The sequence below is a fragment of the Tyto alba genome, unplaced genomic scaffold (assembly GCF_018691265.1).
Source record: "Tyto alba isolate M040663 unplaced genomic scaffold, T.alba_DEE_v4.0 Super-Scaffold_1000006, whole genome shotgun sequence".
Taxonomy (NCBI): Eukaryota; Metazoa; Chordata; class Aves; order Strigiformes; family Tytonidae; genus Tyto; species Tyto alba.
Genome location: NW_024881272.1, coordinates 35,535,740 through 35,554,887, shown reverse-complemented (window position 1 = coordinate 35,554,887; position 19,148 = coordinate 35,535,740). Strand labels below are relative to the sequence as shown.

Below are 19,148 nucleotides of genomic sequence, written 5' to 3'. Positions count from 1 at the left end.
TTTGATTGCCACATAAGGTGGATCAGCCTTTGTGTCGGCAGCCCGTGCTTTTAGGAGCTGCTCTGGACGAGGGGCCTGCAGGGGGTCCGGGACCAGGCGGGGCTCCTGGCTCCGGCCCAGCGGCTCTCACAGCCGCCCTCCCAACTCTTTGCACTCCCGCAGCATTTACGCGGCGGCTCCATCAGGCCTGGGGCTCCCGAGGCTCGGCCTCCTCCTCCCCGCACGGCCCTGCAGCCCTTGCTGTCGCCCCGCATGCCGGCGGGCAGGAGGTCCCGCGGGGGCTGTGTGCTGCCATTGCCTGCCCGCAGAAAATCTCGCCGAAGGCAGCCCGGTCCCCTCAGGGGAGCTGCTGGTGCCCACTGCCCCCCCAGGACAGCTCAGCCTGCCTGGGTCCTTCGCACGGCGTCTCCGCAGGCAGGAGATGCATCTGGGATTTTTCACTTTGCCACTGCTCTGCCACATGATCTGGGCGAAAGCACTCCACTTTTTACCGGAGTGATAATAAAAACAGGAATATTGTCCTTTTTTTGGTAGAAGTTTAGGGATTTGTGAAGGAAACCCTTATGATCAAGGCCGTAAAAATGTAACCATCTCCCCACGGAGCCCCTGAACTTACCAGAATGGACGCTGTGGCTTGCTGTCCGCACGCTTCTCTGTCCTCGCCGGGCTCATCCCCACAGAGCAGCTACGGCTGACAGCAGCGCTGCCCGCTCAGCCTGGGCTCGCTGGAAGGGGAGCTGGGGTACCCCGACCGTGCTGGGGCACCTGCCATGGCGGTGACTTCGCCGCTCCGTCAATGTTAGGGACTCTGGAAGGGCTTGGCTTCAGCCTGCTGTCACCTCAGGGCTTGGATGTGCAGTACTGGAAGTTTGTCAGTTTAGGTAAAAATCACAGGAGAACCTGGAAAATGCCTGTGATAACTGATCAGTGCAGGGAGGCGGCCCCCCCCCCCCCCCCCCCCCCCCCTTTTCTGCCTGGCTTTGGTGCTGCAGCTCCCCGTCTCTGGGGGAAATCCCGGGGCTGCTGCCGGCGCTGTGCCAGCCCCACGTGCCATGGGCAGCGCCTCTGTCCCGCTCCCTCGGCCGGTGTGGCGCAGGGAGGGGAGGAGGGAAATGGCGTCCAGCGGCAGCCGAAGAGGAAGCGAGGCGAGGCAAGGGGCAGGGAGGCGAGGGGAAGGGCGGCGAGGCGAGGCGCGCTGAGGCGAGGCACGAGGTGGGATGGCGTGAGGCCGACCACGGGGCAGCGAGGCGGGGGGTGGCGAGGTGAGGTGAGGGGCGGCGAGGTGAGATGGCGTGCTGAGATAGCGTGAGGCGAGGCGAGGCGAGGCGAGGCGAGGCGAGGCGAGATGGCGTGCTGAGATGGCGTGAGGCGAGGCGAGGCGAGGTGAGGCGAGGCGAGATGGCGTGCTGAGATGGCATGAGGCGAGGCGAGGCGAGGCGAGATGGCGTGCTGAGATGGCGTGAGGCGAGGCGAGGCGAGGCGAGGCAAGGCGAGGCGAGATGGCGTGCTGAGATGGCGTGAGGCGAGGCGAGGCGAGGGGTGGCGAGGCGAGGCGAGGCGAGGGGCAGCGAGGTGAGACAGCGTGCTGAGATGGCGTGAGGCGAGGTGAGGCAAGGCGAGGCAAGGCGAGGCGAGGGGCGGCAAGGCGAGGTGAGGCGAGGCGAGGCGAAGCGAGATGGCGTGCTGAGATGGCGTGAGGAGAGGCGAGGCGAGGCGAGGCGAGGGGCGGCAAAGCGAGATGGCATGCTGACATGGCGTGAGGCGAGGCGAGGCGAGGCGAGGCGAGGCGAGGGGCGGCGAGGCGAGACGGCGTGCTGAGATGGCGTGAGGCGAGGTGCAGCGCAAGGGGGCACCGCGACGGGAGCAGAGGTGCTGAGCGGTGAGGCGAGGCGGGGTGGCAGGACCCCCACAGGGGAGGATTTCTGCCTTACATCTCACCTAAATCTGCCCTTTTTCAGTGCAAAACAGTCACCCCTCGTCCTACCCCCACCCCCTGACCCAGAGTCCCCCCCCCCCCCCTCCTGTCCCCCCTTTAAGCCCTGGGAGGCTGCTCGAAGGGCTCCCCGGAGCCTTCTCTTCTCCAGGCTGAACCCCCCCAACTCTCTCAGCCCGACCCCCGGGCAGGCCCTTGCCCTTGTTGATCTCCATGAGATTTGCCTGGATCCCCTCTCCAGCCTGCCCAGGCCCCTCTGGATGGCAAATTTGATTAATTTTTAAAAAGTTTTATTGCAGTTTTATGTTTGGAACATGCAGTTGTCATGTCCAATCTTATAAGAGAAATGTGAAAAACTCCCTTCCCATTTCTGGTTTTAAATCTCCTCCACAGGGAGGCTTTACAGGCTTAGGTCTTTTGCAATTATTTTTATTTCAAATTGATTAGAACATATCCATATCTATCATTTACTTTTAGGGGCTGTAGGTTGGTCCTATACATTTCAATGGTGACATTCAGATATGACACAGAAAATAAAACTGGCGTTAAAGGAAAATGCATTTTTATGAAAATAAAGTACAAGGTACTCTGTAGCCCATATAAGGAAACAGGTGCTTACAATGGCTTCTCGGTGGCAGTGGATTAAAAGACGCGTACAGGAGAATAGTACTGCTATTTTTGTTCTCACAATACCGCAGTGGCATTTGCACAGGGATTAATTTTCCACATGTGCAGAGAGCAGAAAATGAAGCTGTTGCATCAGAGATTTAGGAATGAGAAGAGGCTGGAACCGCTGAGCTCCAGTACAGACAATCTCCCTGTCCGAGTCAAGAACATTTCTACACAGATCCAAATGATTGTTGGAGCTTACTTTCTTCTGTCAGTTCCTAAAATCCTTCTGGCACAGATACCTTTCAGCTGCTCATTTTTACTTCAGCTGCCTTCCCTTGCGTTCTTTTTTAAGTGCCCAATTTCTCAGATTTCAATTTCCTGCCTAAAAGGTTACCGAAATAATCCTCCTCTATCAAATTTCGTAGTGTAATATATACAGTACGGCTAAATATCTGTTCATTATAGCATGCTCTCAAAGCATTCAGGGAAATCATTAAGATGATGTTCATTATGAGCCCTATTATTGCACTACACAGCAAAACTAATTAAATAAAGAAAGCTGACATGAATAAAATCATTAAACACTCATCTTGGCTTTATTTGAGACTGTACCAGCCTGAGCTGCATTTCAGGAGAGATGGAGCCAGGCAATGATCTTGAGGCCCATATGAAAACTGCATCCATCTAGGAATCTCAATAAGCCCTAATCAAAGTGAAACTCCAATAGATGCCTCCCGTTCTTACAAGGCACTACCTGATGGGCATTTTCAGCGCTGAATCGTTTATTACTCAGACTGGAGGAAAACCATGGCTAGGATGCCATGATGGTCTTGTTTTCAGAATCTGGTACCACAAATCAGCAACCCCCTAACTACTATCTTGCTGTTGCTAAGTTTTACTGTGTGGCCTTGCACAAGTCTTTCAGTTTCCTTGGGACAAATTTATCCCAGCTGGTTGCATGAGAAAATTTTTCTCATCTACCTTAACAGCAGACTGTGAAAAGGAAAGATTAAAGTTTGTAAAATGCAATACAAATAAAACACATACACATATTGTGTACATCAAACTTAGATGGAAGCGTCCAGTCTGAAGTCTTTTTGACTTTACTAAGATCTAGTCACCCTATAACGTAGCCCTTGTTGTAAGGACTGTAATTTGTCATAGCTAAAAACCACACACACTTCATAAATAGCTGCAAAACATACAGCAAAGGGTTATCTCATGCCTGAAGACATTATTTTTCAAATGTGTCATCAAGGATACACACAAATACTCGCTTCTGTGTCGTCATCTCTCTCCTTTCGACCGACGTACCGTTAACTCAAAAGTGACGTTACACCCACTGCAGGTGGACTCTTCTCCTTGTGCTCAGCAGCTCCCGCTCGCCCACCGCCCCTGCTCCGCCGCACCGCGGGCGGGCGAGGGGCTGCCAGGCGTGCGCAGGGCTGGCTGCTCCCCGACTCCCCTGCGGTCCTTGCTCTTCCTCAGAGAGCTCTCGGGAGCCTTGGCTCCGTCACCACCCTTGCCAGGGGCAAAATCCTGGCCCCTGCTTAAACCGAAAGCAAAACCCCTAGTGACTTCAATCAAACAGGGTATTCATGCCAGGTTTTCAGGTTGTATCCTCAAGCTGATACAGGAGAGTCAACAAAACTGGCTACCTTTTGTAGCTTGACAGGGTAAAGCCATGTTTCGGCATTTAAAACTCACGAAAAAGCCTGAAGAAAACTATGCCTCATGTCTGCCAAATCCTTTCAACAGGATTCAAAGTGCAATGGATGTGTATTTTAATTTTTAAATTCCACCAGCCCTTGACAGATGGATGCCTGGATTGCCAATACCATTATCAGTCCTTGTACACTGATATTCGCTATGGCACAGTCCATTTTCCAAATGATTAATGTTTAAGACAGGAGGCCTTAATTTAAAAAGTATTTTTAATAAATTTATCTCTACCTATTTGAAACACTGCTGTAAAAAGGCAGCATGAAAAGAGAGAAACATAAGTTATTGCTGTATCATTCCATGTCACTGGAGCTAATGTTCTACTTTGAAAAACTTTCAAAGCAATTTTCAGTCAAATTTCTAACTAATTGGTTCTGTATCATATTCTTACTGACAAAGATTACAAAACATAATAATATGCACCCCCAAAAAAGTCATCAATTAGTGTTTTCAGAGATCTGAAATATTTCATTACTTCTTTCATCAGAAGAACTGTTTATCTGCACTTGCTGCATTATTAATGTTATGCTACAACAACGTTAATGCCATTTAATTATTTCTACCTTGATTAAATCAGAGAAAAGATCTGTGTACTTTTTTTCTCATGATTTTTGCAAGCTGGGAAGTTATCAATCATCCACAAGTGAAAACAGGAAATTTGTTCAAGTACTGTTCATTCTACAAAGCAGACTTCTCTTTTTGTTTTTGTAGACAAATTTCATCATAAATTTGCTTCCTAAACTTCAACATGTCTTCTACATCTTTGTAGGCGAGCATTTCTTCAACAGACAAGAGCTTAAAACCATTCAGTTTAAAAGCTGACATGTGCTGCACAGAATTTAACATTTTTAATGACATTCTAACTGATTCACTTAAAGTAGAACAAACAGGAAAAATCCTAGCAGTCCACAACCCCAAACGTGTGTTCTCACTGGAGAAGAGCTGGTCTGAAACATTTACACCCCAGAGGCCCAAGCATTCCAGTAAACTGACTCCAAAAAACTGGAGTGAAGGTATATCTGACAACAATTTCACACTCTTTTTCAAGTCATCTTCTACACTAAACACCATGCTTACATACTTAACCTGATCGTTCATTTTTATACTCAAGGAACTCAGGAAACAGTTTGGAGGTATGTCTACTTTCACGTTTATGTAGGATCCACTAATAATGCTGCTCTTCCCCACTGAGACTTCAGGTCCAATTCTAGAGTACTCAACAACAGATCCAGGCCCTATACAACATCCAGGCTCAAGTATGCTTTGTATGATACTTGCCGATTGACCCAAGGCCTCAGCTTTGTCAGAAAAGATGCTAAAAGCCACAGACAGTAAGTCAAGCTCAAATTTCAGTTTGCTATCGGATGTAAAATGAAACAAATACTCCTGAGTAGTTCCAATGTGATAGAATTTAGAGTTGTTTAAAACTATGACATTAAGCGTAGTTCCTTTCAGAAGAGAGTACAGCTTCTGCCGTACTTCTACTGACCGTGATTCCTCTTTTGTGACGTTACTTGTATTTTTTGTGTAATCTTGAGTGGCTCCGGGTCCCAGGGCCTGGAGGAAGTCACCATATGCATCTATTTCACAGCAAAGAGGGCCCACCTCCTTATAAAATGTCAGTAATTGTTTTGCAGTGCTATGATCAATGTAAAATATACTGTCTGTATACACACACTCCGAGTCCCTTTCTGAGTCCCTGCGTTCTCCAGAGGAGCTCAGCTGAGAAGAATTCCCCCTTACGCACACTGCGCCACACTGGCGCATCGTCTCAATATCGGGCTTGTGCAGGAAATGACGGCAAGACGTGTATTCAAGCCCTCCTTCTCCTGAAAAACTGGACGGATCCAAAACAAACACTCCGTGAGTGGTCCCAACTGTCAAATCTGAAGGGTGAGCTAATGCGGTAAATCCAGGTTTATCAAATGTGACGGTTTCTGCAACTCCAGTGCTGTAAAGTTCTATGTCATCTGAACACGTAACGAGAACTCCTGGTTTCATGTGACTGGGGAAATCAATGTACATGGCGAGCTTCAGTTCCAACATCTGGTAAACGGGATCACCAAAAGGCAGTGCTGTGAAAACCTTTCCCAGGGCACTTGCACTTGGTAAACGCTGACTGTAACCGCCTTGAAGAAAAATAAATTATTAAATATACAGAGGCACTGTACATAAGTAAGCTGTATAGGTTCAGTTTTTGCTATTTTACATATACACAAAGGTATTAAAAAAAACAAACCCCAGCTTGGTATTATACTAAGTATTCCTCAAAAAACAACATATGTAAGAACATCATCAATCATTCTTCAAACATTTCTCAAAGCAGATCTGATTTTATGTCCAAACTTCAGCCTTCAGCATGCCTTAAATAGCTTATATTAAAATCGTGGCTGATTTAACCAGCGTCAGTTTGCTTCAGAGCTGGAATACAGACCACTTGTCTGCAACTAAAGTGAAGAAAGCAAATGACGCCTGCTTTTTGCTTGAAAAAAGGACTCCTGCACCCTCGCTGAGAATTTTAAGTCAGAGATGAATCAAAGCAGCAGTGGTGCTGTCAGGTGACTTCTCCTTACCTGGTCTCTTTCTCCTCTGCAAACCGATGCCCGTTTGGGCGCGTGGGTTCTGCTGAGCTGGCTAGGAAGGCAAGCATTCAGCCTGCCTGCAGTTACAAGGTCTCTGAGGTCCCCACAGAGAGGGCCAAGCTCCTTCAATGGGTGTTTCAAGGCAGAAGCTTAATTCAGATACTTAGAATTACATTTTGCCACTGTTGGACTGAATAACTTAAGAGCTGAGAAGAAATGCCGAAGTGACACTAACATCTCCTAAGTATCAATCTAACTTCAAATGATCTGATCAAATACATTTGGGATTACTTTCCTGAGGGAACTCTATTTCAGATATTATTTTTAGGGAAAAAAAAAAAAAAAAAAAGTCATAGAGTTTACCAGAATGAATTAGCAGCACAATAAAAGATGCCCATTTATCACCATACAGATCTTCCAAGCACCGAAGAACATGAAGTGTTGATCCACCATTTCCTAAAGAAAAAATATTTTAGTATCTCCTGAGAAGAGCACCAATAATCTCTGCACTGACCTGTGAAGCATACTAGGATTTGGTGCTGCGGTAGGGTGACCAGGAAGCATGTTTTAAATGCTGCCTTCTGCTGTGGAAAAAAAGTTGTCACTTATTTTTCAAAAGGCCTTATGACTACAGAGATGATCTTTTAAACAAACCGAGTGCCAGTGGATGCAGAGATGCCTATCTGAAATTTCCTAAACCAGTTCTGGCAGAACAGCCTTTCTACCGTATCGTAGCTGATAAAATCATGCAGAGCAGATGATGGACAGTCCCTCTGGAAGCCTTGTGCGCTCAGAGGAGAGGGCATCTGGAGCAGACAGCTCTTGGGACAATACCGTGTTTCCCCTCCCAGTCATTCTCTGAACAGCCCCGGCATTTGAAGTGTTTCATCATTCCAGGAGGCCGTAACTTAACCATAAAAACTAGCTCCAGTGGGAAGTCAGTCACACAAAGTTCATGAATGACTTCAAGCAAGCATTCAAAAGTACTTTTGACATTTACAATATGCAAATGTGGAAATGGTTTGGGATATTTTTATGTGCTCCTACAACTTAAAGTGGCTAGATTTTTGAAAATTAATCTGTCTATTATTCTACACTGCGGAGAGACTACTGGGATTACTTTCTGCATCAAAGCGAATGTGAATTAAGAATTATGGGGTGAAATTTTGGACAGTCGGGCTACTTTCTTCTAGGTTTTAGCTGTGCATTAGGTAATATATTAAAACATATTCAAATTGTTTAAATTTGAACAACTGGGTTAGGGCAAGTAACATGAAGTTATAAAAAACAGGAGTTAGTGTTATTCTGTGTTCCGTACAATACACTCGGGAGTATTCCATACAGTTCCATCAGCACGCGCTTACTCAGAATCACCATGCTGGGGTCCCAGATATTACAGTGGCAAGTGCAACGGCCAAAATCAATCGACAAAAAAGCAGGCAACCCTTGATGATAGCCGTTGCACACCCGGATCAAAACCACACGCTATTCAATGGCACTAGAACCTGGGCGCGTGGTTTTCCGGCAGCGTCCTGGAGCCCTCCCACCGCCGCAGACAGCTGTCGTGGCACAGAGCCTCTGCCCGCCCGAGCGTGTCGCAGCGGTGCGGGCGTGCCGACGGGCGCGCGGAGCCCCGCACCCAGCGAGCGCGGCAGCACGGCGCGGCGTGCCGGCGCCTCGCGGCACCGACACCCACACCGACCCTGCCCAGCGCACGTGCTGCCGGCGCGGTGCCCCGCGCGGCGCTCCCTGCTCCCGCCACCCACACCGAACCCCGCCGGGCCCCGGGCGGGACCTGCAGCTGCAGCAGCCCCGGGTCAGCGGGATGAGAGATGCCTGGCCAGCGGCACCGAGCCCCTGCATCCCACCGAGCCTCGGACATCGAGCCCCTGCATCCCACTGAGCCCCTGCATCCCACTGAGCCCCTGCATCCCACCGAGCCTCGGACATCGAGCCCCTGCATCCCACTGAGCCCCTGCATCCCACCGAGCCCCTGCATCCCACCGAGCCTCGGACATCGAGCCCCTGCATCCCACCGAGCCTCGGACATCAAGCCCCTCCATCCCACCGAGCCCCTGCATCCCACCGAGCCCCTGCATCCCACCGAGCCTCGGCCGCTGAGCCCCTCCATCCCACCGAGCCCCTCCATCTCACCGAGCCCCTGACGTTGAGCCCCTCCATCCCACCAAGCCCCTGCATCCCACCGAGCCTCGGACACCGAGCCCCTCCATCCCACCGAGCCTCGGACACCGAGCCCCTCCATCCCACCGAGCCCCTGCATCCCACCGAGCCCCTGCATCCCACCGAGCCCCTGCATCCCACCGAGCCTCGGACATCGAGCCCCTCCATCCCACCGAGCCCCTGCATCCCACCGAGCCTCGGACACCGAGCCCCTCCATCCCACCGAGCCTCGGACACCGAGCCCCTCCATCCCACTGAGCCCCTGCATCCCACCGAGCCCCTGCATCCCACCGAGCCTCGGCCGCTGAGCCCCTCCATCCCACCGAGCCCCTGACGTTGAGCCCCTCCATCCCACTGAGCCCCTCCATCCCACCGAGCTCCTGCATCCCACCGAACCTCAGCCACTGAGCCCCTGCATCCCACTGAGCCTCGGCCGCTGAGCCCCTGACGTTGAGCCCCTCCATCCCACCGAGCTCCTGCATCCCACTGAGTCTTGGCCGCTGAGCCCCTCCATCCCACTGAGCCTCGGCTGCTGAGCCCCTGCATCCCACCAAGCCTCAGCCGCTGAGCCCCTGCATCCCACCGAGCCCCTGACGTTGAGCCCCTCCATCCCACTGAGCCTCGGACATCGAGCCCTTCCATCCCACCGAGCTCCTGCATCCCACCAAGCCTCGGACACCGAGCCCCTCCATCCCACCAAGCCCCTGACGTTGAGCCCCTCCATCCCACCAAGCTCCTGCATCCCACCGAGCCCCTGACGTTGAGCCCCTCCATCCCACCAAGCTCCTGCATCCCATCAAGCCTCGGCCGCTGAGCCCCCCCATCCCGCCGAGCCCCTCCATCCCGCCGAGCCCCCCCATCCCGCCGAGCCCCTCCATCCCGCCGAGCCTTGGCCCCTGAGCCCCTGCATCCCGCCGAGCCCCTCCATCCCGCCGAGCCCCGGCCGCCGACAGCCGACACGGGCTCGCCCCGCCGGGCCGCTGCTCCCGGCCACAGCGAGGGGCAACGCCCGCCACGGCTGCCCACCGATTTTCGGTCCCGGTGGATCCACAAAAACGTGGTAGCGAACGCCGAACGGCAGCTCCTTCCTGCTCAGCTTCTCGGCCAGCTGCCGCCGGTAGCCCAGCGCCTGCTCCGCGTCGGCGGCCGTCAGCGCCACGACGTCCCAGAACCGGCCGGGGCGGGCGGCCTCCCCTGCGGGCAGCGCGGCCTCCCCTGCGGGCAGCGCGGCCTCCCCTGCGGGCAGCGCGGCTCCGCGTCAGGCGGCGGGGCGGCCGACCCCAGGCCCCGGCCCAGGCCGCCCCCCCGGCCCCGGCCGCCCCCCGGCCGCCCCCCCGGCCGCCCCCCCGGCCCCACCTCTGAGCGCCGCCAGCCGCGCCAGCCGCCGGCCCGTGGCCTCCCGCCGCGCCGCGCTCCGCTCGCCCGCCGCCCGCATCCCCGCCGCGCCCGCAGCCGGAGCCGGAAGAGCCGGGGCGGGGCCCGGGCCCTCAGCGAAGCCCCGGGGTGGCGGCCGGGGCCCGGCCGCGGGGCCCCGCCGGCTGTCGGCGCTGGGCCGCTGCGGCCCCGGCCCTGCGACAAGGGGCCCGCCAGGCCGGGAGAAGGCCCCTGCCGCCTGCGCCCTCCGCTCTTATTTTATGTGCTTGTTTTAAATAGCACCGGCCCGCGAAGGTCCTGGCGCTGAGGGCGTTGTTCTAAGCGGTGTTTAGTTCAGAGGGAAGGCGCCCAGCCCGCGCCGGAGCTCTGCCCCTGCCCACCGGCGCTCGGCCGTGGCCCCTGGGTTGCTGAGCGCAGCCCGGGGTTTTACGGGAAGGCGAGCTCGGCCGCGCGGATTGCAGAGAGCGTGTTCGCGCGTGGAGCCCCCCGAAGGCTGGTGGGGCGCTGAGCTGGGGGGGGGGGGGGGCCGAAGGGCTGGGTTTGCCCGTGGCCGGTGCCTTCGGGCCGCGCGTGGGGAGATCACCGCCCTGAGCCGGGGGTCGCGGCTCCACGGGGAGCGGCAGGAGTCACATCGCCCGTTGGGTAACGTAATTAGGGACAGGACCCTAATTGCACGCGAACTGGGGGGGGTCCGGTCTGCTGCGCGTGCCGGAGCTGGGTGGTTTGCTGGAGCGCGTGGGCTGAGCGGGGTTGGGGTCCCGCGAGGACTCGCTGCGGCCCCTCGCTGCGTGCGATCATGCGCTGGCGGGAGGTCGCGCCGCTGAAAGCTTTTCCTGCCGCGGTTCTTTGCCCTGGATATCGTGATTTTTGACCTGTGGACTTCATCTGTCTTCCTGGATTGGGGGTCTGCTGAGGCTACAGGTACCAAATACAAACAAATGAAAGTGAAAGGAGGGCTTGTCTTGATCTCGTTGTGCACAAACCTTACAATAAGAAGGTAGCTTTAGAAGCACTATAGGAGCAACCGAAAAAAATAACTTAGGAAGTTAAAAAAGTTACAAAAAATCCATAATTTTTCATGATTGTAAGCCACTGACAGAGAAGATTAAAGAAAAAAAGATGAATATGTCACTGCTGCTTTATCAGTTTGAGACTTTTCTGTGATGTGTGTGATAACAGACTTAATCAGAGTAACGTGCAACACAAAGGTCTGTTTGATCCTCCCTTACGTTCTCAACTTACTCTAGTAAGGAACACGGTCTGTTTTCTTGGAACTATACAGTTCTTGGAACTATACTTTTGCTCTTTTGCCTTGAGTTTTCATTGTTGACAACTCTACTGACCTCATTGAGAGGTTGTTCCTGGATCCTAGGTCAGCTGTAAAGATGTGAGGTTTAGTTACAACAGGTGAAGATTTACAGGTTTTTTGAATACTGTTTTCCCCTTTTTTACCTGCTTGCTAATGTAGTGTTAGTGATGAATCCTATCAGTTGATTGTTTCATGAGCCCAGTGAAAAAGTGCATCACCCTGATTACATTGAAAAGTGCTATAGACATTAAGCAAACATTTTTTATTTTAAGTCAGAAGAATGAGCGATTCTTAGCAAAGCTGGGAACCCTCACATATTACCCAGTAAGTTTTCTTGTCTCCCATTCCTTATGAGTAATTTATCTGCTAAGGGAGAATTCCTAGCTTTCTGAACTGGAAAAAAGGAATTGAAGTTGGGAAACCTTTTTGTTGTGTTACAGTAGATTCCCCCTTACGGTCTGTGCTCTTTGTAGTCTTATCTTTGACTCATGAGTCTTAATGACATTGTATATAATAAATACAGTTTGGTGGACGTGTCTTTTGTAACTCATATTTTGCTCAATAGTGACACAGTTTTCACAGTGTGATTAAAAATACATGCTAATTTACAAGCCATTTAGGAAACTACTAGAGATACAAAGTAATTAATGGTTTACTGACAATAATACTAATTTCTTTTTAACTGCAGCAAGCCTTTGAAGCTGTAATTGGGAGCCTAATGCTTGCAATGAAATATTGCTGCAGTTCAACAGAAATTTTGTTTTGAACTTTCCATCATTAGTCAGGCTTCCTAATGCATACGTTTCTGTTTGCACTCTCTAAGATAATACAAGTCTAGAGTAATTACTGGATCCAACTATTCACGGTAATAGTTTTTTTTTTAAATTATTTCAGTCATGTAGTTATTCATACTTTTGATAGGAGTATTTTAGAATTGTTTAACCTGATAGTTGATTCCAGGAAATAATAGATTTTCATCATTACTGCATTGCTTTGTCCCCCAAAACTTCAAATAATACGTAATGTTGGTGATTCGTTAGATTCAGTGCCAGAGCCAATAAATTGCTCCAGGAAATACATTTTGTCTGAGTGATGAAAGCAGAGGTGTTCATGGTTTGCGCTTAGTAGAGAATCCCGGGAGAGCTATTGTAAGAGCAGAACTATTTACACTGGTACTTAACTGAAGTGTAAGTCAGCCCCCAAATTGCATTTTTCTGTGGAAATCGTGGTTACAAACCAGCAGAAAACTCCTGTGTTGCTGTGTGCTGCTGAAAGCCACCTCCCCTCCCGTCCCCTCACGTCCCGTCCCCCAAGGTCTCCCTTGGCCTTCCCCATCGGGCGTAAACAGCCCGAGATCCAGCCCGGGTCTGCGAGCCTGTGTCGAGTAGAGCAAATGCATTAACGCGCAAATTGTGTTTGTGTATGAACATTTGGTTGAGTAAATAAAATGTGGGTGTCGTGGAATTGTGCCAGTGGTTGGCAAAGTACTTTCTGTGACCGTTTGGAATGCAGTATGTCGCATACAATATGTTGTTAGCACAACAGTATTTCTTACTTAAACAATTAGTGTCACTGGAGTTTTTTGTACCCTGTGGGCATACGGTATTTCATTAGTAGTATTATAACAAATACCTGGATATTTTCTTTGGTTATCTGAAATTCTCCTTTTAAAGCTGAACACATAGGCTTTTATGCAGTCTTTGCATTTTTCTTTTCCTGCATCTCTGAGAGGTGAATCAAAGAAGAGAGCTTATCATGAAGAAGTTACCTGAATACTGAGTGTTTTGTTTCCACTTCAAAAAATCTGAGACTTGAATGTCGACAAACTGTTGGTCAAATTCTGTTGTAAGCAAGGTAGAAGATCTGGTCATAGTTCAGTGAAATGGGCTGTAGACTAAATAATGTGGGGCATTTGCGGTATTGTTTTTTCACTTAAAATATATAACTCTGAAATAATTACATTATGAATATTGATTCACTTGGTGTTGTGCTGGAGCTCCATGCACGCCAGGTAAATAATAATAATACTTTGTGAAGGTGTGAAACCAAAGGTGATTTGTCTTTAGGCTTGTGTAATTGTATTCCTTAGGAGCAATATATATTTTCAATAAAGTATGATTTCTTCATGGAGGAAACTCTTCCGACTGCGTATATTCATTTTTTTACTAGGAACCAGTGGCTCACTGAATTTTTGCCCTTTTTGATAAAAAGGTGAGTGTTTTTCCCATGTCTACCTTGCTGTTTGGTGAGAAGGCCTGATACCAGGAGATTCAGTGTTTGAGGTGTGCCTTCCTTTATAAATGAGTAGAAAGGGTGATGATAACGTGGTTAGCTACATGTGAATTCAAGATTTTTCAGTATTGAAATGGATTTTTCTTAAGGGCTGTAATTTGAAAAAAAAATCTTTGCTGTGCAGAGAAAATGATAAAACTGTTTCTTGCGGGCATTTTGTACATGTTTTAAATGACATAAATAAACAACAGGAGAAGTCTGTATGACAGCTTACATATTGTAAGCCAGTAATGATTTATTGTTTCTACTGAGCAATGGATTGCTTCATATGTCTCTGTAAATGGTTAAACCAGAAGGCACCTGCTGCTTCTCCTCTCCCCAAACTTACTCGGAAGGTTTTTCTGTGGATATTTGGTACACGTTTTCCAGTTCCTAGTTTTTATCTACTGTTAATCTACTATTTAATCTTTCAGTTCATGGAGCAGAAGTCGAACTTTAATCTGCAGTTTCGCATTTGGCCTTCTGAGCTCTGTATGTGCAGGAGATAAAATGAGACAGCGAGCCAGAAACAGAAAAATTCTGCAGTGCTGCTTAGAACAGCCTTATCCAAAATTGAAGCCTAATGGTGATTTGCAGTAAGTCCAGTTCTGGTAGGTGTGTGAACAGACGGTGCTGTGTGGAAGGGCTCAGAGCGCCTGGTGCTTCACAGCTGCTGTGGGCAGCTCCGAGTTCTGCGTGATCGCCCTGCAGCCGTGAGGGCCAGGGTCAGCCCCTGGCTGGTCGGTGAATTGACTTCTCTTTCTTCCAGGACTGAGCTGGCCTGCGTATGATGGTTTATAATCCTAGGTGGTAATAAATGACATTTTTCTGAAGGATGAATTTTCATCATTATTTCAGATACAGCATGTTTCAGGTCCAGTGTTTTGGGAGGGGCATGAAGGAATTAAGTCGGCTGTATCTTCATGATAGTGAAGTCGGAAAAATGAGTAATATGCATTCATTATCTTTCAGTCCTAATCTGAAAGGCCTCACCTTGTTCAATACCCCACTGAGCCTGAAAATAGCCTGTAGGCATGTTGTTAATGGCATTTCCTCCCTCAAGGCATTGGGTTCTTATGTAATTTCTGATGAGGGCACTGCTGGGAGATGGAAACTTCCTGACAGACAGACATTGCCTGGCTGCTGTCTTCTTGACGTCTCTCCTGTTGCTAGAGAGGTGAGCCAGCCCGTAGCATGCTGTTCTCTGAAAGGTTCAGTTGTGAGGATGATTCTTCTAATTGCATGGCTCTGGTTTGATTAGGCTGTCATTAAAACAATATTTTTTTTTTTTTGAGCTGCGTTCAACCGAATAGGATTAGGGATCTGTTACCGAAAATGTTTATTTGATGTGGCTGTGTAATGTTCTTCAGGTGATGGGGTGGAACTGGACGGCCAGGCTCGGTCCCGGCGCAGTCCCCTGTGGCGCCTCCCGAGGGGTGAATTAAACAGGCTGGGGACATTGTGCTGGCCCTGGGGCCAAGTGGCATGCACGCAGATCTTTTAGAAATCTTCTTTAATAATTTGATCTCTGCTTACTTAATTGGGCAAGAAGTACGTGGATGTGGACAGAGAGGAAGCCCACGCTTTCCTGCTTTCTGGAGTTTCCTTCTGACTCTGACTGGTATTGTCCCGTCTTCCTGTACATTCCTCATCTGTTTTCTCTACAAGTCTTTTCAGTGTGCCTTTTCTCATCTTGGCTAGATTTACAGCTAAATGAAATGTTTCTTGTTTACTACAAAATCACACTAATTTGTTTTCCTCTATATTCAAGGCTTTCCATTGGGCTTTTTAAAACTTCCCCCATTTATTCTTTGTGTGTGTCCTTTCTAAACACTTTCATTATTATTTCTGTTACTTTGTCTTTGGGGAACCCAATCCTGTGCCTGAAAGCAGATAGGGAAAAACTCATTCTTCTGCATTTAACCGTTCTCTAAGCCTAGTAGTTATTGCAAAACATTTTCCATTTTCTGGGCTAGTAGGCATATGATAAATCTTTCATCAAAACTGGCTACCTGGAGACATTTAATAATAAAGCTACTTTTTATTACAAATGTTCATCAAAATCCATGACTAAAATACAAACGGGCTTTCATACTACTGTTTGCCCATAAGACAATATTTTTTCATAGGCTATTTGTAAATTGATTGTTGCCTTGGTGACTAAGGATAACAAAGACACCAGCAAAACCATTTAAACTGTCTTTTAAAATTTCTGACCGTATTTTTGTAAATGATCACTCAGTTTAACTCAGGTCCCTTTTGATGTAACAAAACTATTGCTTATGGAAATAATTTCAAGGGCCTGTTAATAATCATTATTTAATCTATACAGCTTTAAATGTGCTACTGATTTAAAAAACAACACTTTCATAAATTAAAACAAAAAAGGATGAAAAATTCTGTGCGTAGAACAGACCATGCTTTTACTTAACATAGCATAATTTGATTTTATAGGCTATGTGAATTCACGGATGTTATGAGATACGAAAATGTCTATGTTATTTGCTTTTCCCAAAATATGGTAACATGAGATACTACCTCAAAATAGAAAATACACAGTGATCTTACTGTGAGCCAGAACACTGGGTCTGCACAACTCCGAACCTGGTGTCTTTCATGCCGTACGCTTGCAAAGACATTGTATTAGAACTATATGCATTAGAATTATATGCACACTGCATTCAACAAGCTATTTCTTTTCTCATTGAGGATGAGTCTCAGCATTTGTTTGCTTATAGATTTAGTTTAATTTGTTAAAGTCAGGTGAGTGGCAGAAAACAGGTGCTGTAAATAGCATGTCTACTGCAGTTAAAATCATTACTGCATTTTCATTTTATTTCTTACATTGTTAAGAACTTGATTCTGTTTCATTGGGAAGATGTAAAATAACTTCATTTGCATATAAACCTGCCCATACTTCATAACTACAAGAGCAATCACTCCAGTAATAATATTAAAAAGCACGAAGTATTTGATACCTATCTATATTCAGTTGGATGACTTTTTCAAAAAGTTTGTATATCAGGATTTTAGTGTTTTGTCAGATCCCAGTGCTGAAACTATTTACAGAAGTTATCTAGACTCTACACATTTTTACTGTTTGGTGAAGTTAATAGATGTTAATAGCTACACTTCTGTTTGTCAAAACATTTCCTCATTCAAGCCTTTTTTTGGTGAGTTAGTGTAGTGCATCCCGACTCTGTAGGTGACATGGTTTATTTTGTGTTCTTTTCTCTCTAGCTTGGCAGGTTAGCTGGGCTTTTACCAGGCACAAGAATTTGTGCTATTCCCTACCCTTACTTTTGGAATTGGAGTAATTTTTCTGGGCCCGGAGGCTTTCTGCAGTTTGTTGACATTTTAGCATATAGTTGTTGTCTTATTATTTTCATGAAGTAGGCTGTTTTCTTGCAGCTTTCCAGAACAAGGTTGTACCTTACACTTTTTCTTTACCATCTCTACTGTCTAGTGTAAGAATGTATTAATGGAACATCAGAGTGTTTGTAATCTTCAGAAAGGGGAAGAGGGGGGCTAAGTGCATTTGACAGAATTTACTTCTTTTGATTCTCACAAGTTCTGGTAACCTGTAATATCTTTATGCACTTCTCAGTGGAAAGAAAATGTGTCTTATGAGCAAATGAGGCAGAAATGCAGAAGAAATCCTGTGGAGGAGGTGAAGCGTACAGTTACGCAACATCGGTCAGCATTCACTGACAATAAAAGATTGGGCTTGAGGCTAGATTACTGCTTCCCTCCCCAGAGCAGATGGTGGTTTAGGGGCTGCGTTAGCTTTGGTTACCAGTTTGTTGCAGAGCTGTAGTTTCAAGTACAGCAGAGTTTTGGGCCTGACCTTTCTGTAGGGACGGCTCAGACCCATGGAATTTACCCTGCAGAGGTGGTTGCTCCAGTCTTTAGACGATACTGTGTTTGCTTTATATCTGGTTAAAAGCTCTTGGGTTATTTTTTCCAGAGGAAGAGTTGCCTTTTGTATGGTCTTGTGAAAAATGCCCTGTTCATGATTGGTGCTATAATTGGATCTTTTTTTTTTTTTTTTGTATTTCCTCAACTCACATTCCTTTCCTGAGGATCATTTTTTATTTGTAGTCTACCCATTAGAATTTTAATCAAAACAGACAGGAGATCATGGCATTGTTCTTCTGCCTATTGATCCCTCTTATTTGAGTTTGTTTCAGAGATATTTTAGTCTGTTTTTAACTTAGTGGATAAATAAAAAAGATTAAAAAGTTCTGTACCCCAGTGATAGTTCTCTTGAACTAAGCTTGTGAAGAGTGACAGCATCTTTGTGATTTTGAAAGATCAAGTTTTTCCTCCGGGAGAGTGACATTTTCTCACTCCGGGTACATAATTAAAAGCACCCTCAGAAGGGGGATGCGTTGGGTGTCAGAGCAGCGTGCTGCCTTCGGGGAGAGCCGGGGGAGCTTGTGACGAGCCGCCGTGCTGTGGGTAGGACGTGGGGACCCGGGGACCCTCCCGCGGTTCCTCTGGTGCCTCAGGAGCAGCGTTTGAAATGGAGGGAGGGGGTTTTGCTCACGCTCTTTGATGCGCAGTGTCTGAAGAGCCGTAGCCCTCGTTAGCAGAGGTAGGCCACCTCCCTAATTGGCTCCGGCCCTTAAAAATGTCTTCTGGGTGTCCGAGGGGAAAAAGCGTCAACACGGAGAAACAACACCTCCAGAACTTTCTGCCCCTCTGTAGTGGGCTGCCTGATTTTGCTGGGTTGCCCTGTGCCAGCGCCTCACCACCCTCACAGGGGAGACCTCCTGCCTGAGATCTGCCCTGCCTCTGCCCTCTCCCAGCTTAGAGCTGTCACCCCACGTCCCGTCACCCCACATCCCGTCACCCCACGTCCCGTCCCGTCCCGTCCCCCTCAGCGGGACGGGGCGCACCGGGAGGGCGCTCAGTCCAGCGGCTGGAAGGTGCTGGGGGGTTGTGAAAGGAGGAGGGGGCTGCTTTGCTTTAGCCGTTTGCTGGAGGCGATGTGTGTGCCGACGTGGTTCCCAGGAGGACGGGGGCTTAATTCTTGCCAGCTGCGTCTGGCCCCGATAGCCAATACTCCGAGTAGGCGCAGGGAGCGTTACTGCACACCCGCGATTTTGGGTTCTTAAAATAGATAGCAGGATTAAATATGGTCATTGCCACAGTGACAAAG

General features: G+C 48.6%; 1 protein-coding gene across 4 annotated transcripts; it reads right to left on the bottom strand.

Annotated features, from left to right (window-relative positions):
* Positions 1-2,348: 2,348 nt before the first annotated feature.
* Positions 2,349-10,465, bottom strand: FPGT (fucose-1-phosphate guanylyltransferase). 4 transcript variants are annotated; one of them, XM_042784767.1, is made up of 4 exons: positions 10,387-10,465; positions 10,057-10,266; positions 7,213-7,305; positions 2,349-6,396 (listed from the first exon to the last, which is right to left on the bottom strand). In XM_042784767.1, the coding sequence occupies exons 1-4, from the start codon at positions 10,463-10,465 to the stop codon at positions 4,946-4,948; spliced, it is 1,833 nt and encodes a 610-aa protein (XP_042640701.1). In that variant the 3' UTR covers positions 2,349-4,945. The 4 variants fall into 4 exon arrangements, 3 of the variants coding, with proteins under 3 accessions (XP_042640701.1, XP_042640706.1, XP_042640710.1); XM_042784772.1 differs by having other exon boundaries at positions 10,057-10,245; XM_042784776.1 differs by having other exon boundaries at positions 10,057-10,224.
* Positions 10,466-19,148: the final 8,683 nt, after the last annotated feature.

Bases quoted from the DNA above. Each gene is read 5' to 3' on its own strand.
- FPGT (XM_042784767.1), bottom strand. From the start codon at position 10,465: ATGCGGGCGGCGGGCGAGCGGAGCGCGGCGCGGCGGGAGGCCACGGGC. The intron at 10,267-10,386 runs GTGGGGCCGGGG...CGCTGCCCGCAG, and splicing joins GCGGCTGGCGGCGCTCAGAG to GGGAGGCCGCGCTGCCCGCA. The intron at 6,397-7,212 runs GTAAACTCTATG...TTTTTCTTCAAG, and splicing joins TGTGCTGCTAATTCATTCTG to GCGGTTACAGTCAGCGTTTA.